Source organism: Loxodonta africana, chromosome 18, assembly GCF_030014295.1.
Source record: "Loxodonta africana isolate mLoxAfr1 chromosome 18, mLoxAfr1.hap2, whole genome shotgun sequence".
Classification (NCBI taxonomy): Eukaryota; Metazoa; Chordata; class Mammalia; order Proboscidea; family Elephantidae; genus Loxodonta; species Loxodonta africana.
In genome coordinates, this window is record NC_087359.1 from 82530873 (window position 1) to 82552251 (window position 21379).

Sequence of the window (21379 nt, forward strand, 5' to 3'; positions counted from 1 at the left end):
TCACCATATTCCTGAGTGGTAGTCAGTTTTGCACCCTGGCTGCACCCAGGCCAATGCCAGGAGGAAGCACCCACAGGGCCCAGTCCCAAAGATAAGGCCTGGTCTCCCTGCCATCAGTTCATGCACTGGGAGGCCAATGAAGAAAGAACAGGTTAAGAAGACAAAGGTTTAATTGCAGCAAGTAAGTTATTAAGGGATAACTTACTTGGACAAGTCACTTTACCTCTCAGAACCCCAATTTCCTCATTGAAATTAGAACAAAAAATTACTTCTTCAAAAAATGACTTAGAAAATTCTGACTGTCACAGAAACACACACTCCTCACCCGCCACCCCAGGACTCCACCAACAGGTTAACTCCCTCTCCCCAGTCAACGGCATGATTTTTGAGGCTAAATTTAATCCCATGTCCTCCATGTAACCATACAGAAATGTCCTTTTCTGTTTTGCTTTTAAATGCAACCCGTGATTATCAGCGTCTGAATCTGTGCTGGAGTCTAGGACCATAAACCAGAATGACTAGAGCACCGCTGGCTCCGGCTCTCCATCAAGCTCATCTAATTTTTTAGGAAATAAAAATGTGATAAACCAGACAAGTTTTTGGTATCCAAGAATAAATACAGATTATGTGGAGTCAGGCCTTCAGTTCGAGCAGCAAACCGGCTGACGGGCTACCACCTTCCGGGGGCATGGAACGAGGCACTGCAAGGAACAAGGAGCCGGAAAACGGCGGCCAAGCCTCAGGCTTTCCTGCAAATGCCCCGGAGGCCTGCGGAGGGCGCCCGGGCGCGACGACGGGGGCGGGCGGGGTTTCGGCGGGAAGTCCGTAAGGAGACGCCGTCCCCGCCGCGCCGCTCGGCTGAGGGGCCCGGCCGCCCCGCAGCCTCCCTCCGCCCCCGCTCGGCTAAGGGGCCCGGCCGCCCGCAGCCTCCCTCCGCTCCCGCTCGGCTGAGGGGCCCGGCCGCCCCGCAGCCTCCCTCCCCGCTCCCGCTCGGCTGAGGGGCCCGGCCGCCCCGCAGCCTCCCTCCGCTCCCGCTCGGCTGAGGGGCCCGGCCGCCCCGCAGCCTCCCTCCCCGCTCCCGCTCGGCTGAGGGGCCCGGCCGCCCCGCAGCCTCCCTCCCCGCTCCCGCGTCCGGCGGACCCCGGCCCTCAGGTGCGTGTTCCTAGTGAGGGCGCTTCCCCGTCACGGAACGGCGCAGGGGCTTTCACGAGCCCATTAACCGCGTTCCCAAGGCAAGAACCACATCCCCGGGAACTTCGTCTCCCCACGCGCCCCCTCGGCGCTCCCTGCGGTCCGCGCGGAGACAGCACAGCCGGCAGCGGGGCGGGAGGCGGCCGGGGGAAGGGAGCCCTGCCGGGAAGGGGGCGGCGGGGCCCGCCGACTGCACAGACCTGGCTCCTCGGGCTCCTCAGGCCGCCCGGAGTGGTTGCCCATCGTCGGCCGACCGGGGCGGCGGCCGGCTGCCCAGCACCAGACAAGCCCTCGGCGGTGCCGCGGCCGCTCCGCCTGCCAGGGCAGCTGCTTCTGGCGGGCCGCTCTAGTCAAAGGGCCGACGCTTCCCAGCTCCCTGCCCCGGAGGCCTTGCAACCCGGCGGCCGACCCTCATCTACATACCGCCCGCCCCGCCCACTCAACTCTTAAAGTCCGTCCCTCACGGACCGCCCACCTCATCTACATACCGTCCGTCCCGCCCCCAACTCCTGAAGTCCGTCCCTTAGGGCCCGCCCACCTCATCTGCATACCACCAGACTCCTCCCGCCCCGCCCACCCTAACTCCTAGTCACCCGCTGAAGTGGCCCGCCCACCTCATCTACATACCGCGCCCCGCGCGGCCCGCCCACCTCATCTGTATATCGCTCTTGGGTGTCCAAAGGGTCAGCAGCCCTGGGAAGTACCACTGGCTGGCTGACTTTACGCTTCTAGGGACAGATGCGGGAAAATGCGTCTGGACACGGTAAGCTGGAAAACCCCACTGTGGGGAGGCTGAAGCTAGGTGCCATGGGAAAGGCAAAAATCCTGCCAAGGAGAAATTACATCTTCTATTGTTAGGAGCCCTGGTGGCGCAGTGGTTGAGAGCTACTGCAGCTAACCAAAAGGTGGGCAGTTCAAGTCCACCAGCCGCTCCTTGGAAACCCTATGGGATAGTTCTGCTGTGTCCTGTAGGGTCGCTATGTGTCGGTAGACTCCACAGCACCAGGTTTGGTTTTGGTTTGTTGTTGTTGGGTGCCCAGAGTCCCTTCCGACTCATAGCAGCCCTATGTGACAGAACTTTCCCATAAGGTTTTCTAGGCTGTAATTTTTTTAATCCTTACGGGACTGGATTACCAGGTCTTTCTCCCTGGGCTCTAACCGCCAACGCTTCCGTTAGCAGCTGAGTGTTTAACCTTTGCTCCACCAGGGAGAAAAGCCTAGGGTTGGTCTAAGACGGGCATTTAAGCATTTTTTGGCATGAAGAACAACAAACAATGCCTGAGGAGAAGGTGAACAAAAATAACGCTAACAAATAATTGTCCATTATCCAAGATGAAAACAATTGCTAATAATAAACTGTATTCAAACTGTGAGTGGAGCAGTTTTGCTATCAGAATGTCTGACTTATGGAAATTATCCTGAACAATGTCATAGTTAATCTTACAGTGAAAATACATAGAATTAATTACATCTTGCAGTGAAAATATTCAGAACTTATCAAATCATTAGTGGAATGACAGGTGTTATATTGCCTCCATCACTTGGAACATTATGGTCTACTCTCAGTCCTCACCTGACCTGATCTATCAGCACCTTCTGACACAGTGGTTCACTCTCAGCTCTTCAAAACATGTTCACTTGGTTTGCAGGACATCACACTCTCCCAGATTTCTACTCACCACTCTTCCCAGCCCCTTAGCTTGTTCCTCCTCATCTCCTGGAGTGCCCTAGAGCTCAGCCACCTGGCCTCTCCACCTATTCTTGGTCATCTCAACCAACCTGTGGCTTGTAAACACCATTTGTATAGCTCCAGCTGGGCCTCTGTTCTGAACTTCAGACTCGTTTATCCAACTACCTTCTTGACACCTCCACTGAGATGTCTTAATAGGCATCTCCAATTTAACCTGAACAAAACTAAACTGTTTTCTTCCACATTTTTCCATAGTTTTCTCCATCTCCATAAGTAGAAAGTCCATTCTTACAATGACTCAGGCCAAAAACCTGGAGTCTTTTCTTTCTCTCACATACCATACCCAACCCATAAACAAATTCTGTCAGTGTGTGTGTGTGAGAGAGTCTGTAAATATATGTATAAATATAGAAAGAGTGCCTGTGTAGAGAGTGAGAGAGAATGTGTATATATGTAGGAAACCCTGGTGGCGTAGTGGTTAAGTGCTATGGCTGCTAACCAAGAGGTCAGCAGTTCGAATCTGCCAGGCACTCCTTGGAAACTCTATGGGGCAGTTCTACTCTGTCCTATAGGGTCACTATGAGTCGGAATCGACTTGACGGCAGTGGGTGGGTATATATGTATATAGAGAGAGCATGTATATATAGAGAGAGCCTGTATATATATATATATATGCATAGAGAGAGGGAGAGAGTATGTATATCTATGTATATATAGAGTGTGTATTTTTTTATATATATATGTAGAGAGAGTGTGTGTATGTATGTATATATAGAGAGAGCCATATATATGTATATAGAGAGAGGGAGAGAGCATATATATATATATGTATATAGAGAGAGAGCCTGTACATATATATGTATATAGAGGGAGAGAGTATGTATATATATATATATGTATAGAGAGACAGCATATGTATATATATGTATAGAGAGAAACATGCATATATATGTATATATAGACAGAGCCTGTATATATATATATATATGTATAGAGAGCGTGTATAACATACATATAGAGTGTATGCATATGTATAGACAGTGTGTATATATGTATATATAGCCTGTATATACATATATGTGTATATGTATAGAGACAGAGGGAGAAAGCGTATATATATGTATATATAAAGAGAGAGAGTGTATATATGTATAGAGAGAGAGAGGGAAAGTGTGTATACATATGTAGAGAGAGTCTACATATGTATAGAGAGGGAGAGAGCATATATATATGTATATATAGAGAGAGTGTACATATGTATATAGAGAGAGCATGTATATATATGCATAGAGAGGGAGACTGTGTATATATATGTAGAGAGAGAGAGCATGTGTATATGTGTATAGGGCGAGAGAGACAGAGGATATATATGTATAAAGAAAGAGAGAGAGAGACTGTGTATATATATGTATGGGGAAAGAAGAGACAGCGAGTATATATATGTGTATAGGGAGAGAGCATGTGTATATATGCGTATAGAGAGAGAGGGCGTGTGTATGTATGTATATATATATATGAAAAAATATAGAGCATGTGTATATATATTTATATACAGAGCATGTATATATATGTGTAAATATATAGAGAGAGAGCACGTGTATATATATGTACATATAGAGAGGGTATATATATATATATATATGTATACAGATAGCATGTGTATATATGTAGAGAGAGCACCCGTGTATATATATGTATATATAGAGAGAGCATGTATACATATATATACACATATATACATATATGTATATATATGTATAAAAAAATTTTTTTATATATATATATGTATAGAGAGGGATAATGTTTGTTGAGAGAGCACAAGTGTATATACATGTATATATAGAGAAAGCATGAATATTTATGTACAGAGTGTGTATGTATCTATATATAGAGTGTGCATATATATATGTATAGAGCGTGTGTATGTATGTACATATGGAGAGAGCATGTGTATCTATATGTATATATATGGAGAGAGCATGTATATATGTATAAAGAGGCAGATTATGTGTGTATATATTTATATATAGAAAGCATGTATATACATGTATATAGAGAGCATGAGTATATATTTATAAAGACCATATGTATATAGAAAGAGAGCATCTGTATATATATGTATATACATAGAGCATGTATATGTATGTTTACATAGAGATAGCTTGTGTATATATGTAGAGAGAGCATGGGTATATATATGTATGTTTAAAGTGTGTGTATATATTTATATAGAGAGAGCATGTGTATATATGTACATATATAGACAGCATGTGTATATACGTATAGACAGTGTGTGTGTATATATTTAAATATATATAGAGTGTGTGTATACATTTAAATATATAGTGTGTATATAGAGAGAGCATGTGTATATATTTGTATATAGAGAGAGCATGTATATATATATGTATATATACAGTGTGTATATATACATGTATATATAGAGTGTGTGTGTATATATAGAGAGCGTACATACACATAGGGAGACAGGGAGCATGTGTATATATTTATGTATTTATATAGAGACAGCATGTGTATATATATGTATATATAGAGAGCTTGTATGTATATATGTATGTATGTATAGACAGCATGTGTATATATTTTATAGATAGAGCATGTGTATAAATTTATATAGAGACAGCATCTGTATATATATAGAGAGAAAGCACATGTATATATTTATATAGAGGGAGCACGTGTATATATTTATAGAGAGAGAAAGCACATGTATATATTTATATAGAGAGAGAGAGCATGTGTATATATTTATATACAGAGAGAAAGCATGTTTATATATTTATATATAGAGAGAGAGTGTGTGTATGTATTTATGTATAGAGTGTGTGATATATATAGAGAGGACGTGTGTATATATTTATATAGAGAGAGTGTGCGTATATATTTATATATAGAGTGTGATATATAGAGAGCGTTGTATATATTTATATAGAGAGGGCGTGTGTATATATTTATATATAGAGAGCGTGTGTATATATTTATATAGAGAGCACGTGTATATATTCATATAGTGTGTATATATTTATATAGAGAGGGCGTGTGTATATATTAATATACATAGAGTATGTGTATATATTTATATAGAGCGTGCGTGTATATATTTATATATAGAGAGAGAACGTGTGTATATATTTATATATATAGAGAGAGAGAGATCATGTGTATATATTTATATAGACAGAAAAAGAGAGAGAGCGTGTGTACTTATGTACAGACAGAGAGGGAGACTGTGGGTATATATTTATATACATAGAGAGAGAGAGAGCGTGTGTATATATTTATATATATATATATATACACACACACACACAGAGAGCATGTGTATATATTTATGTATAGACAGAGAGGGAGACCGTCGGTATATATTTGTATAGAGAGAGAGACTGTGTATATATTTTTATATATATATACAGAGAGAGAGCGCCAGTGTATTTATATATAGAGAGACAGCGTGTATATATTTATATATATAGAGAGAGAGAGAGCGTGTGTATATATTTATATATAGACAGAGAGGGAGACCGTGGGTATATATTTATATAGAGAGCGTGTGTATATATTTCTATATATATAGAGAGAGCATGTGTATGTATTTATATATATAGTGTGTGTATATATCTATATAGAGAGAGCTTGTGTATATATTTATATAGTGTGTGTATATATTTATATAGAGAAAGCATGTGTATATATATAGTGTGTGTATATATTTATAGAGAGAGAGCGTGTGTATATATTTATATAGAGAGAGCGTGTGTATATATTTATATAGAGAGAGCGTGTGTATATATAGACAGCATGGGCATATATTTATATATAGAGTGTGCGCATATATTTATATAAAGAGAGAGACAGCATGTGCATATATTTATATAGACAGCGTGTGCATATATTTATACAGAGAGAGCGTGTGCATATATTTATATATAGAGAGAGCGTGTGAATATATTTACATATAGAGACAGCGTGTCCATATATTTATATAGGGAGAGCGTGTGCATATATTTATATATAGAGAGCGTGTGCATATTTATATAGACAGCGTGTGCATATATTTATATAGAGAGCATGTGCATATATTTATATAGAGAGAGAGCATGTGCATATAGAGTGTGTGCATATATTTATATACAGAGAGAGCGTGTGTATATAGAGAGCGTGTTCATATACTTATATATACATGGAGAGCATGTGTATATATTAATATAGAGAGCATGTGTATATATTTATATAGAGAGAGAGAACGCGTGTATATATTTATATATACAGAGTGTGTGTATATATTTATATAGTGTGTGTATATATTTATATAGAGAGCGTGTGTATATATTTATATATATAGGGAGAGTGTGTGTATATATATAGACTGTGTGTATATATTTATATATAGAGAGCGTGTGTATATACATATAGAGTGTGTATATAGAGAGCATGCGTATATATTTATATATAGAGGATGTGTATATATTTATACAGAGCGTGTATATATTTATATATACAGAGAATGTGTGTATATATTTATATAGAGCGTGTGTATAAAAAATAAAAATTTTTGTGTGTGTGTATATATTTATATATAGAGAGGGTGTGTTTATATTTATATATAGAGAGAATGCGTGTATATATTTATATAGAGAGCATGTGTATATATTTATATAGAGAGAGAGCGTGTGTATATATTTATATAGAGAGAGACAGCATGTGTATATGTTTATATATAGAGAGGGAGCGTGTGTATATATTTATATAGAGAGAGAGCATGTGTATATATTTATATAGAGAGAGAAAGGGAGCGTGTGTATATATTTACATAGAGAGAGCGTGTGTATATATATATAGAGCGTGTGTATATATTTATATATAGAGAGAGAGAGAGAACGTGTGTATATATTTATATAGAGAGAGCGTGTGTACGTATATATAGAGCGTGTGTATATATTTATATATAGAGAGCGTGTGTATATATTTATATAGAGAGAGCGTGTGTATATATTTATATAGAGAGAGCGTGTGTACATATTTATATAGAGAGCGTGTGTATATATTTATAGAGAGAGCGAGCGTGTGTATATATATAGAGAGAGCGTGTGTATATATTTACATATAGAGAGAGCATGTGTAAATATATATAGAGCGTGTGTATTCATATACAGAGAGCGTGTGTATATATTTACATATAGAGAGAGCATGTGTAAATATATATAGAGCGTGTGTATATATTTATATAGAGAGAGCGTGTGTACATATTTATATAGAGAGAGAGCATGTGTGTATATTTATAGAGAGAGCGAGCGTGTGTATACATTCATATATAGAGAGCGTGTGTATATATTTATATAGAGAGAGCGTGTGTATATACATATAGTGTGTGTATATATTTATATATAGAGGATGTGTATATATTTATATAGAGAGAGCGTGTGTATATGTTTATATATAGAGAGCGTGTGTATATATTTATATAGAGAGAGAGGGAGCGTGTGTATGTATTTATAGAGAGCGTGTGTATATATTTATATATAGAGAAAGAGAGCATGTGTAGATATATATATAGAGCGTGTGTATATATTCATATATATAGAGCGTGTGTATATATTTATACATATATACAGACCGTGTGTATATATTTATATAGAGTGAGAGAGCATGTGTATATATTTATATATAGAGAGAGAGAGAGCGTGTATATATTTATATAGAGAGAGAGAGTGGGAGCATGTGTATATATAGAGAGAGAGAGGGAGCGTGTGTATATATAGAGAGAGAGAGGGAGCATGTGTATATATATAGAGAGAGAGGGAGCGTGCGTATATATTTATATAGAGAGAGCGTGTGTATATATTTATATATATATAGAGAGTGTGTGTATATATTTATATATACAGAGTGTGTGTATGCATTTATATATAGTGTGTGTATATATATATCTAGTGTGTGCATATACTTATAGAGCGTGTGTATATATTTTATAGAGAGCGCATGTATATATTTATATAGAGCGTGTGTGTATATATATAGAGAGAGAGCGTGTGTATATATAGAGAGCGTGTGTATATATTCATATATAGAGAGTGTGTGTATATATATAGAGAGCGTGTGTATATATTTATATAGAGAGAGCATGTGTATATATTCATATATAGTGTGTGTATATATTTATGGAGTGTGTATATATTTATAGAGCGTGTGTATATATTTATATATATAAAAAAATAGTGTGTATATATTTATAGAGAGAGCATGTGTATATATTTATATATACAGAGAGCGTGTGCATATATATAGAGAGCATGTGTATATATGTATATAGAGAGAGAGCGTGTGTATATATGTATATAGAGAGCATGTGTATACATGTATATATATAGCATGTGTATATATGTATATATAGAGCGTGCGTATATATTTATAGAGAGAGCGTGTGTATATATTTCTATAGAGAGCGTGTGTGTATATGTATATAGAGAGAGCGTGTGTATATTATGTATATATAGAAAGCGTGTGTATATATTTATATAGAGCGTGTGTATATATGTATATATATAGAGTGATTGTGTGTATATATGTATATATAGAGTGAGCGTGTGTATATATGTATATAGAGCGTGTGTATATATGTATATAGAGAGTGTGTGTATATATGTGTAAGTAGAGAGCGTGTGTATATATGTACATATAGAGAGAGCGTGTGTATATATGTATATATATAGAGTGAGCGTGTGTATATATGTATATATAGAGTGAGCGTGTGTATATATGTATATATATAGAGCGTGTATATATGTATATAGAGAGCGTGTGTATATATGTGTAAGTAGAGAGAAAGCATGTGTATATATGTACATATAGAGCGTGTGTATATATGTATATATAGAGAGTGAGCGTGTGTATATATGTATATATAGAGTGAGCGTGTGTATATATGTATATATAGAGAGCGTGTATATATGTATATAAAGAGCGTGTGTATATATGTGTAAGTAGAGAGAGAGCGTGTGTATATATGTACATATAGAGAGAGCGTGTGTATATATGTATATATAGAGAGAGCGTGTGTATATATTTATATAGAGAGAGCGTGTGTATATATGTATATATGTATATATCTAGAGAGCGTGTGTGTATATGTATATATATACAGAGCGTTTGCATATATGTATTTATATAGAGAGCGTGTATATATGTATATATAGAGCGTGTGTATATATGTATATATAGAGAGAGCGTGTGTGTATATGTATATAGAGAGCGTGTGCGTATATGTATTTATATAGAGAGCGTGTATATATGTATATATAGAGCGTGTGTATATATGTATATATATAGAGAGCATGTGTATATATTTATAGAGAGAGAGAGCGTGTGTATATATGTATTTATATAGAGAGCGTGTATATATGTATATATAGAGCGTGTGTATATATGTATATATAGAGAGAGCGTGTGCATATATGTATTTATATAGAGAGCATGTATATATGTATATATAGAGCGTGTGTATATATGTATATATAGAGAGAGCGTGTGTGTATATGTATATATAGAGAGCGTGTGTATATATGTATATATAGAGAGCGTGTGTATATATGTATATAGAGAGCGTGTGTATATATGTGTAAGTAGAGAGAGAGCGTGTGTATATATGTACATATAGAGAGAGCGTGTGTATATATGTATATATAGAGAGAGCGTGTGTATATATTTATATAGAGAGAGCGTGTGTATATATGTATATATGTATATATCTAGAGAGCGTGTGTGTATATGTATATATATACAGAGCGTTTGCATATATGTATTTATATAGAGAGCGTGTATATATGTATATATAGAGCGTGTGTATATATGTATATATAGAGAGAGCGTGTGTGTATATGTATATAGAGAGCGTGTGCGTATATGTATTTATATAGAGAGCGTGTATATATGTATATATAGAGCGTGTGTATATATGTATATATATAGAGAGCATGTGTATATATTTATAGAGAGAGAGAGCGTGTGTATATATGTATTTATATAGAGAGCGTGTATATATGTATATATAGAGCGTGTGTATATATGTATATATAGAGAGAGCGTGTGCATATATGTATTTATATAGAGAGCATGTATATATGTATATATAGAGCGTGTGTATATATGTATATATAGAGAGAGCGTGTGTGTATATGTATATATAGAGAGCGTGTGTATATATGTATATATAGAGAGCGTGTGTATATATGTATATAGAGAGCGTGTGTATATATGTGTAAGTAGAGAGAGAGCGTGTGTATATATGTACATATAGAGAGAGCGTGTGTATATATGTATATATAGAGAGAGCGTGTGTATATATTTATATAGAGAGAGCGTGTGTATATATGTATATATGTATATATCTAGAGAGCGTGTGTGTATATGTATATATATACAGAGCGTTTGCATATATGTATTTATATAGAGAGCGTGTATATATGTATATATAGAGCGTGTGTATATATGTATATATAGAGAGAGCGTGTGTGTATATGTATATAGAGAGCGTGTGCGTATATGTATTTATATAGAGAGCGTGTATATATGTATATATAGAGCGTGTGTATATATGTATATATATAGAGAGCATGTGTATATATTTATAGAGAGAGAGAGCGTGTGTATATATGTATTTATATAGAGAGCGTGTATATATGTATATATAGAGCGTGTGTATATATGTATATATAGAGAGAGCGTGTGCATATATGTATTTATATAGAGAGCATGTATATATGTATATATAGAGCGTGTGTATATATGTATATATAGAGAGAGCGTGTGTGTATATGTATATATAGAGAGCGTGTGTATATATGTATATATAGAGAGCGTGTGTATATATGTATATAGAGAGCGTGTGTATATATGTGTAAGTAGAGAGAGAGCGTGTGTATATATGTACATATAGAGAGAGCGTGTGTATATATGTATATATAAAGAGAGCGTGTGTGTATATGTATATATAGAGCGTGTGCATATATGTATTTATATAGAGAGCGTGTATATATGTATATATAGAGCGTGTGTATATATGTATATATAGAGAGAGCGTGTGTGTATATGTATATATATAGAGAGCGTGTGCGTATATGTATTTATATAGAGAGCGTGTATATATGTATATATAGAGCGTGTGTATATATGTATATATAGAGAGAGCGTGTGTATATGTATATATAGAGAGAGCGTGTGCATATATGTATTTATATAGAGAGCGTGTATATATGTATATATAGAGCGTGTGTATATATGTATATATAGAGAGCGTGTGCGTATATGTATATATAGAGAGAGCGTGTGCATATATGTATTTATATAGAGAGCGTGTATATATGTATATATAGAGCGTGTGTATATATGTATATATAGAGAGAGCGTGTGTATATATGTATATAGAGAGCGTGTGTATATATGTGTAAGTAGAGAAAGAGCGTGTGTATATATGTATATATATAGAGAGCGTGTGTGTATATGTACATATAGAGAGAGCGTGTGTATATATGTATATATAGAGAGAGCGTGTGTGTATATGTATATATAGAGAGAGCGTGTGCATATATGTATTTATATAGAGAGCGTGTATATATGTATATATAGAGCGTGTGTATATATGTATATATAGAGAGAGCGTTGTGTATATGTATATATATAGAGAGCGTGTGCATATATGTATTTATATAGAGAGCGTGTATATATGTATATATAGAGCGTGTGTATATATGTATATATAGAGAGAGCGTTGTGTATATGTATATATATAGAGAGCGTGTGCATATATGTATTTATATAGAGAGCGTGTATATATGTATATATAGAGCGTGTGTATATATGTATATATAGAGAGAGCGTGTGTGTATATGTATATATATAGAGAGCGTGTGCGTATATGTATTTATATAGAGAGCGTGTATATATGTATATATAGAGCGTGTGTATATATATATGTATATATAGAGAGAGCGTGTGTGTATATGTATATATAGAGAGAGCGTGTGCATATATGTATTTATATAGAGAGCGTGTATATATGTATATATAGAGCGTGTGTATATATGTATATATAGAGAGAGCGTGTGCGTATATGTATATATAGAGAGAGCGTGTGCATATATGTATTTATATAGAGAGCGTGTATATATGTATATATAGAGCGTGTGTATATATGTATATAGAGAGCGTGTGTATATATGTGTAAGTAGAGAAAGAGCGTGTGTATATATGTATATATATAGAGAGCGTGTGTGTATATGTACATATAGAGAGAGCGTGTGTATATATGTATATATAGAGAGAGCGTGTGTATATGTATATATAGAGAGCGTGTGCATATATGTATTTATATAGAGAGCGTGTATATATGTATATATAGAGCGTGTGTATATATGTATATATATAGAGAGCGTGTGTATATATGTATATAGAGAGAGCATGTGTATATGTGTATATAGAGAGCGTGTGTATATATGTGTAAGTAGAGAGTGTGTGTATATATGTACATATAGAGAGAGCGTGTGTATATATGTATATATAGAGAGAGCGTGTGTGTATATGTATATATAGAGAGAGCGTGTGCATATATGTATTTATATAGTGAGCGTGTATATATGTATATATAGAGCGTGTGTATATATGTATATATAGAGAGCGTGTGTATATATGTACATATAGAGAGAGCGTGTGTATATATGTATATATAGAGAGAGCGTGTGTGTATATGTGTAAGTAGAGAAAGAGCGTGTATATATGTATATATATAGAGAGCGTGTGTGTATATGTACATATAGAGAGAGCGTGTGTATATATGTATATATAGAGAGAGCGTGTGTGTATATGTGTAAGTAGAGAAAGAACGTGTGTATATATGTATATATATGAGAGTGTGTGTGTATATGTGTAAGTAGAGAAAGAGCGTGTGTATATATGTACATATATAGAGAGCGTGTGTATATATGTACATATAGAGAGAGCGTGTGTATATATGTATATATAGAGAGAGCGTGTGTGTATATGTGTAAGTAGAGAAAGAGCGTGTGTATATATGTATATATAGAGAGCGTGTGTGTATATGTGTAAGTAGAGAAAGAGCGTGTGTATATATGTACATATAGAGAGAGCGTGTGTATATATGTATATATAGAGAGAGCGTGTGTGTATATGTATATATAGAGAGAGCGTGTGCATATATGTATTTATATAGAGAGCGTGTATATATGTATATATAGAGCGTGTGTATATATGTATATATACAGCGTGTGTATATATTTATATATATACAGAGAGAGCATGTGTATATATTTATATAGAGAGCGTGTGTATATATTTATATATAGAGCATGTGTATATATGTATATATAGAGCATGTATATATGTATATATAGAGCCTGTGTATATATTTATATAGAGAGCGTGTGTATATATGTATATATATAGAGCGTGTGTATATATGTATATATAGAGCGTGTGTATATATTTACATATAGAGAGAGCATGTGTATATATTTATATATAGAGAGCGTGTGTATATATGTATATATAGAGAGAGAGAGCGTGTGTATATATGTATATATAGAGAGAGCGTGTGTATATATGTATATAGAGAGAGAGAGAGCGTGTGTATATATGTATATATAGAGAGAGCGAGCGTGTATATATATGGGGAGACAGAGAAAATGCCACCACATCTCACCACTGCCACCAGCTGGTCCAAGCTGCCATGGACATCTTCTACCAGGGTTATTGTAAGTGCTGTGAAACGGGTCTCCCTTCTTCTTCCCCTGCCTCCACCCAGAGAGATGCTTTTAAAATCTAGGTCAAATCAAATCTCCACTTAAAACTCTCCAGTGGCTTTATGTCTTACTCAAGGTAAAACCAAAATCCTTGCAATGACCCCCAGGGCCCTGAATGAGCTTCCTCTTTCTCCCTTCCCCCATCAGTGGACTCACTTTCTCTCTCTCACTGTTCTAGCTACTCTGACCTTGCTGTTCCTCAGATAAGCCAAGCATGCTCCCACCCAAGGGCCTTTGCACTTACTATCCCCTCTGCCTGGAACACTCATGCCCCCTCTATCTGCATTACATGGACCATATGTTTCACACTCTCACTTCCTAGGTCTCTGATGGCACCGCATTAACTAGTAAACCAGACTCTCAGCATATACACTCCTTAACACTTAACACCAGTTAATGTACTACATGCAGTCCCCGACTTATGATGGGGTTCCGTTACGTCGGCATTGTAAGTCTATTTGACTTAAGTCAAAAACCTCTTTTTTTTTTTAGTTTTCATTATTATTGCCTTTTATTATCATCAGTATCTTTATAAATCCAATCTTTATTTGTCTCTGGGGATTGGAAACATTACATATAAACGTACAGGTGTATTTTAAGATTGTATGTAGTACGTATTACTAATGATAAGATGTTTAAAACAAAAAACAAAACAGCGTAAGTGTGGTTTGTTGTAACTCCAATATACTCCAATACATCGTTAAGACGGGGACAACCTGTATATCTTTATTTGTTTACTCTACAGTCTAAGCCTCATGAGAGCAGAGACTCTGAATGAATAAACAAAGGAGGGAATGAACTTAGAGACTGTACCACACATAAGTCAGTCCTTAATTACAAACACTTTTTGTTTAGGCGCAGCGTTAACGTCCTTGGCTACTAACTGAAAGGTCAAAGTTTGAACCCACCAGCTGCTTCACTGGAGAAAGATGTGGCAGTCTGCTTCTGTAAAGATTTACTACCTTGGGAAACCCTATGGGGCAGTTCTACTCTGTTCTATAGGGTCTCTTAAGTGTCAGAATCGACGTGACAGCAGCAGGTTTGGTTTTTGGGTATTGTTCAGTAGCAGTACCATGAGTCTTGGAGAAAGTACACCCAGAATGCTCCTTAGGAGGGAAGATGGTGAGGCTTTGTCTTGCTTATTGTGGTCACCTCATCAGAGAAGAGCAATTGCTAGAAAAGGACATGCTTGGTGAAGTAGAGTGTCAGCAAAAAAGAAAAACCCTCAATGAGATGGACTGACACAATAGGTGCAATGATGGGCTCAAACATACCAGCGATTGCGAAGCTGGCACAGAACTGGTCAGCGTTTCATTGTTTTCTATAAGGTAGCGATGAGTTGACATCAGCTGAATGGCAACTACCACCACCACCATGAGTTGGTTTCTCCAACAAAAGTAGTTCATCAGAGACAGGAGTCATGGTTCTATTTTGGTAACCTACAAAACTCTGAGCACATAGAAGCAAGTATACTAAAGAAAATAAATTGCACAGGATAATTTTAGAACAGAAATATATGTGAGATCAAGCTCAAGCCCCTTTTTTAAGATGAACAACGAGCCCAGAAAAGATGGTTGACTTCCCAAGATACTTATGGACCGACAGGCAGATATATAGGCTGTTTGTGGACACTGAATAGTGATATAACTTCAGTTTACAGAACAGATGCACTTATCTAGAAAGTTTTAGAAACTAATCAATCATCTTACTTATCCCATAAAATATTAAGCAATTAATGTGTCCCTCTTTTTGAAAACCAGACAAGTCACCAACTCAAAAGTCATCCTAGACTCCTACTGCTCTCTCTTGGCTTCTAAAGAATCTAGTCAAGTCCTGTGTATTTTATCGTAAATGCTTTTCAGATCTAGCTTCTCTCTCTACTTCTTTAATTCAGCCCTTCCTTTGTCCATTACAAGAACGACTAAATTAGCTTCCCAGCTCACCTGCTGCTTCCGGTTTTGCTGCTGCTCAAATCATCCTCCACCCAATTTACCAAAAAGTGCAAATCTGACTATATCCCACTTCTGGTTTAAAAGCTTCCCATGGCTCTCCTCTACCTCTAAGATGACGTCCCCCATTCTTCACCATGGTGTGCAATGGCCCTTTATAATCTTGCACCCCCACAAGCCCTATTGTTAGTTATAGCTTTGTCTTTCAAAATTATGCCCTTACACTTTATATTCCAGCAACATTAAACCACCTGTAGTTCCCACAACACATCCGATGGTTCAGGCCACTATGCTTTTATATCTGTTGTAGTCCCCTCTTTTTTTGTGTGGTAAAAATATATATAACAAAATTTTTGCCAATTCAACAATTTTTACCTGCACATTTCATTTCAGTGACATTATGTTCATCTTGGGCAGCCATCCCCACTATCCTTTTCCGAATTATTCCACCAGCATTAACAGAAACTCAGTGCCCCTAAGCAGTGACTTCCCCTTTCCTCCTCTTTCCCATTTGGTTCTCTGTAAATGTGCCTATTTCCTACTAGTGGGATGATACAATATTTGTCCTTTTGTGACTGACTTATTTCACTCAGCATAATGTTTTCGAAGTTCATCTATGTTGTAGCATGTACCAGGATTTCATTTCTCCTTATGGCTGAATCATATTCCATTGTATGTATATACCTCATTTTGTTTATCCATTTGTCGATGAACATTTTAGCTGTTTCCAGTTCCCTCTGTTTTGACTACCCTTCCATTACTTGGCTCCCTGGCAAATCCTATTCATCCTTTAAATTCTCGCTCAGGCATCACCTTCTCTGGTTAGCCTGCCTATCCCAGACAGAATTAAGTACTCTCTCCCTTAGAGTACTTCTGTACCTTACAAATACTTGCATTTTTCCACATGAGCACACTACTTCAGCCATTTTATCTGTCGTTCTTCATGATGAGGCTGCAAATCTCTGAGTGGCAGGGATGCTGTCTTATGCTTCTTTGCATCCCCAATTCCTAATATATAAGTACTGTTACACAGTGTATTTATTTACTCTATTAAACATCGAAGAAATGTTAACTTCTCAAATAAAACAAAAAACACTGTGAGGGTTATTAGTAGTTCTGAAGGATTCTTTACTATCCAGAGAAATCCTATGTTATTGAAATGAGAATATTATGAAAATGTCAAGTGTGCCCACATTAATCTATAATTTTAGCAAAATTCAAACCAATCATGAACTTGATATGTTTATTCCAAAGTTTATCGTGAAGAATAAATGCAATGGAAAACCCAAGAAAATTTGGAAAAGGAAATATAGAGATCTGCTTATTAGAATTAAAAACATGCCATAAAACTCCAGTAAGAAAAACAGTGTGGTTAGAATAAAAATTCCCAAGAAGAGTTTAGCTGCTAACCAAAAGGTCAGCTGTTTGAATCCACCAGCCAGCTATTCCTTGAAAACCCAACAGGGCAGTCCTACAGAGTTGCTATGAGTTGGAACTGACTCAGTGGCAGCAGGGTTTTTTTTGTTTTGTTTTTGTTTAATATAAAATGGCATTTCAAATTAATTGGGCAATAATTACTCATGTAATCAATGATTTTAGAAACCTGACTACCCATCAGGGGGAAAAATTAAATGAGATCCCTATCTCACTTTTATGCCAAGATAAATTCCAATTCAATAAAAATTTTAATTGTACAATATGAAGACATAAAAGCTCTGGAAGCAAACATGGGTATTTTTATAATATTGAAGGGAAGAAAGCCTTTATTGTCCAACTTTTCATTTTAAACATTTTCAAATTCATAGAAAAGTGTGGAGGGAACAATACAATGAGCAGTTATATACCCATCATCTACACTGACTAATTATTAACATTTACCCCACCACATGTCAGTCAGTGTGCCTTCTGAGGTGACTTACATGTTGCTATGATACTGAAAGCTATGCTACCTGAATTTCAAGTACCACCAGGCAAGGAAGAAAGGCCTGGCTATCTACGTCCAAAATTTAGCCAATGAAAACTTTATAGATCACAACAGAATACTGTCCAGTATAGTGCTAGAAGATGAACCCCTTAGGTTGGAAGGCACTCAAAATACACAGTGGCCACAACAATGGCTCAAACATACCAAGGATTGTGAAGATGGCACAGGACCAGGCAATGTTTCATTCAGCTGTGCATGAGGTCACCAAGAGTCGGTGCCAACTCAATGGCAACTAACAGCAACAACAATATTTTACCACATTTCCTTTTTATCTTCCTCTCCCTCTAGTTTTCTTTTTGGTGAATATTTTGAAGGTATGCAGACATCCTAACACTTCACCACTGGATTTTCCAGCATGATCTCCTAAAACACTCTCTTACAACAACATTATCCCACCTAAGAATTTTTTTTTATACAGGCTATATTCCATTTTTCCTAATTGTCTTCAAAATGTCTTTCATGGACTAAAAAAACAAACTTGCTTTGAGTCACCGACCTTTTATTTTGTTATACAAGGTAGCATGTTTCCTCATTGCTGAAGTCCAGCTGAATCAGATATTATCTGACCTAGCAGCTATTCCTTTTTCCCTCTTACAAGTAAGTAACTGCAGCTCAGAGAGATGAAGGCATCTTGTCCAGGGTCCTGTAAACTAAAAGTAGGGAGCAGGAATTTAATTTAGGCCTGTTGCCTCCAAAGAAAGCACTTTTCTTTCTACACTGTATCACTTGGCCTCCGGTAGAAGCTAGGTACAACATCTTCAAATAGAAGGCAGACTTCAGAATTCAGAGAAAGTAGACAATTTCTTGTGATAAATAATTACAAGCTGTGCAATGTCCTAAAGAGAGGAAATCTTGAAACCTTCGTCTTAGTCATCTAGTGCTGCTATAACAAAAATAGCACAAGTGGATGGCTTTCACAAGCAGAAGTTTATTCTCTCACAGAGGCTAGAAGTCCAAATTCAGGGTGCCAGCTCCCGGGAAGGCTTTCTCTCTGTCAGCACTGGAGGAAGGTCCTTGTCATCCAATCTTCCCCTGGTCTAGGGGCTTCTCAGTACAGGGACCCTGGGTCCAAAGGATGCGCTTTGCTCCCAGAGTTGCTTTCTTGTTGGTGTGAGGTCCCCCTGTCTCTCTGCTTGCTTCTCTCTTTTATATCTCAAAATAGATTGACTTAAGACACAACCTAATCTTGTAGATTGAGTCTTGCCTCATTAACATCATAGAGGTAGGATTTACAACATATAGAAAAATCACATCAGATCACAGAATGGTAGACAGTCACACAATACTGGGAATCATGGCCTAGCCAAGTTGTCACATATTTCTGGGGGACACGATTCAATCCATGACAGCCTTCTTGAATTGCAGAGAATACATTTTATCTTCAACAGGGCTTACCTTAAATATGAATAACACTGCTACAATTTAAATGAAAGAATATTAATATATGATAATAAGCACTGTAAACCCAAACATAAAAATTGCCGTTTTCTGCACTTGTCTCAGAGTGCCTGGATGGTGGCAAATGGTTAAGTACTTGGCTGCTAACTGAAGGGTTGGCGGTTCAAACCCACCCAGAGGCACTTCTAAAGAAAGGCCTGGTGATGTGCTTCTGAGAGACCAGCCATCAGAAACCCTACGGAGCCCAGCTCTGCTCTGACACACCTTGGGTGGCTGTGAGTTGTAACTAATGGCAACTGGTTTGTTTCTTTGGTTTTGTATTTGTCTAAGCTACTGCCTCATTAAGTGACCCTGCTCAGGCCACACCCTGAGCCTATGACAGCTCGATACAAATAATTAAAAAAAAAAAAGTCATCATTGGCTTCCAGGATTCTAAAGTTTATGTTATATACGAAAGAAAAGCTCAGACTGAACCCCTGCCTATGTATTTTGTGTAACCCTATTTCCCTAGGTTGCACAAGTCTGGGGGTGCAACTGGGTCATGGTAACAGTACCAAATGGTATTTTTCTGGCTTGACTTGATGGCAAGGGTTTTTTTTTTTTACTCATTACTACCATAATTTTATCCTTATCACTGCAAAGTTCTCCCCGGTTATTTCTGGGGGGTCCCAGGAATGTCACCTTTTCTCAAAGCAAGTCCTCTTGGTGACCTTACAGCACATGCCCTTTATGCTCTCTCTTCCTGGGAAGCCTGGCTGCAGCAGGCTAGGCCTGGCCCGCACTCTCCTGCACAAGGAGGCTTCCCACTGCCAGTCTCCACTTTCCCTGCTCTGGTACTGGAGCCCTGCAGAGGCCCGTGCCTACCCTCTGTGCAGTGTGGCTGGTGGTGGGACCCTCCACGCTGCCCGTGGCCCGCTCACACCCTGGTTACAGGCCACCTCTCAAGGATACCCATGTCTGGCTTGGATTCCCACTGCACCCAGAGCTGCCTCCCCTCACTTGGAAACTCTGGCTGTATAAATGCAGACAGAGATGTCTGGAAAGATAATCACCAGAATTTAATACTGGTTACTTCTGAGATGGGGTGTTTTGGATAATGACTAACTTTCTTCTTTGTACTTTTCTACGTTACGTGAGTCTTGGAAGATATCAAGAACAAATCATTTAAATAAAAACAATGTCATTTTTCTTACCAAAAATTACAGTTAGGTGGCTTTAAGCTGAATATAACAGAAGAAAATACTTTCCATGCCTTAGAGGGGCTTAGATTCCTTTACACAGTAAATACCATTAAGTGTCTATTGTGTACACAGGAGGAGCCCTGGCTAAGTGCTCA

General features: G+C 37.4%; 1 protein-coding gene across 24 annotated transcripts in view; it reads right to left on the minus strand.

The window, feature by feature from the left end:
* SPECC1 (sperm antigen with calponin homology and coiled-coil domains 1) overlaps positions 1–21379 on the minus strand; it is a 476325-nt gene that overhangs the window by 244843 nt on the left and 210103 nt on the right. The window contains exon 1 of one of the 24 annotated variants that reach the window (XM_064271875.1): positions 1392–1588. The exons of the other annotated variants lie outside the window; for them this stretch is intronic. Within the exon in view, the coding sequence (XP_064127945.1) occupies positions 1392–1434 (43 nt within the window). The 5' untranslated portion in view covers positions 1435–1588. Of the gene's footprint in view, positions 1–1391; positions 1589–21379 lie in introns of those variants that run through there. 24 annotated transcript variants of the gene reach the window in all.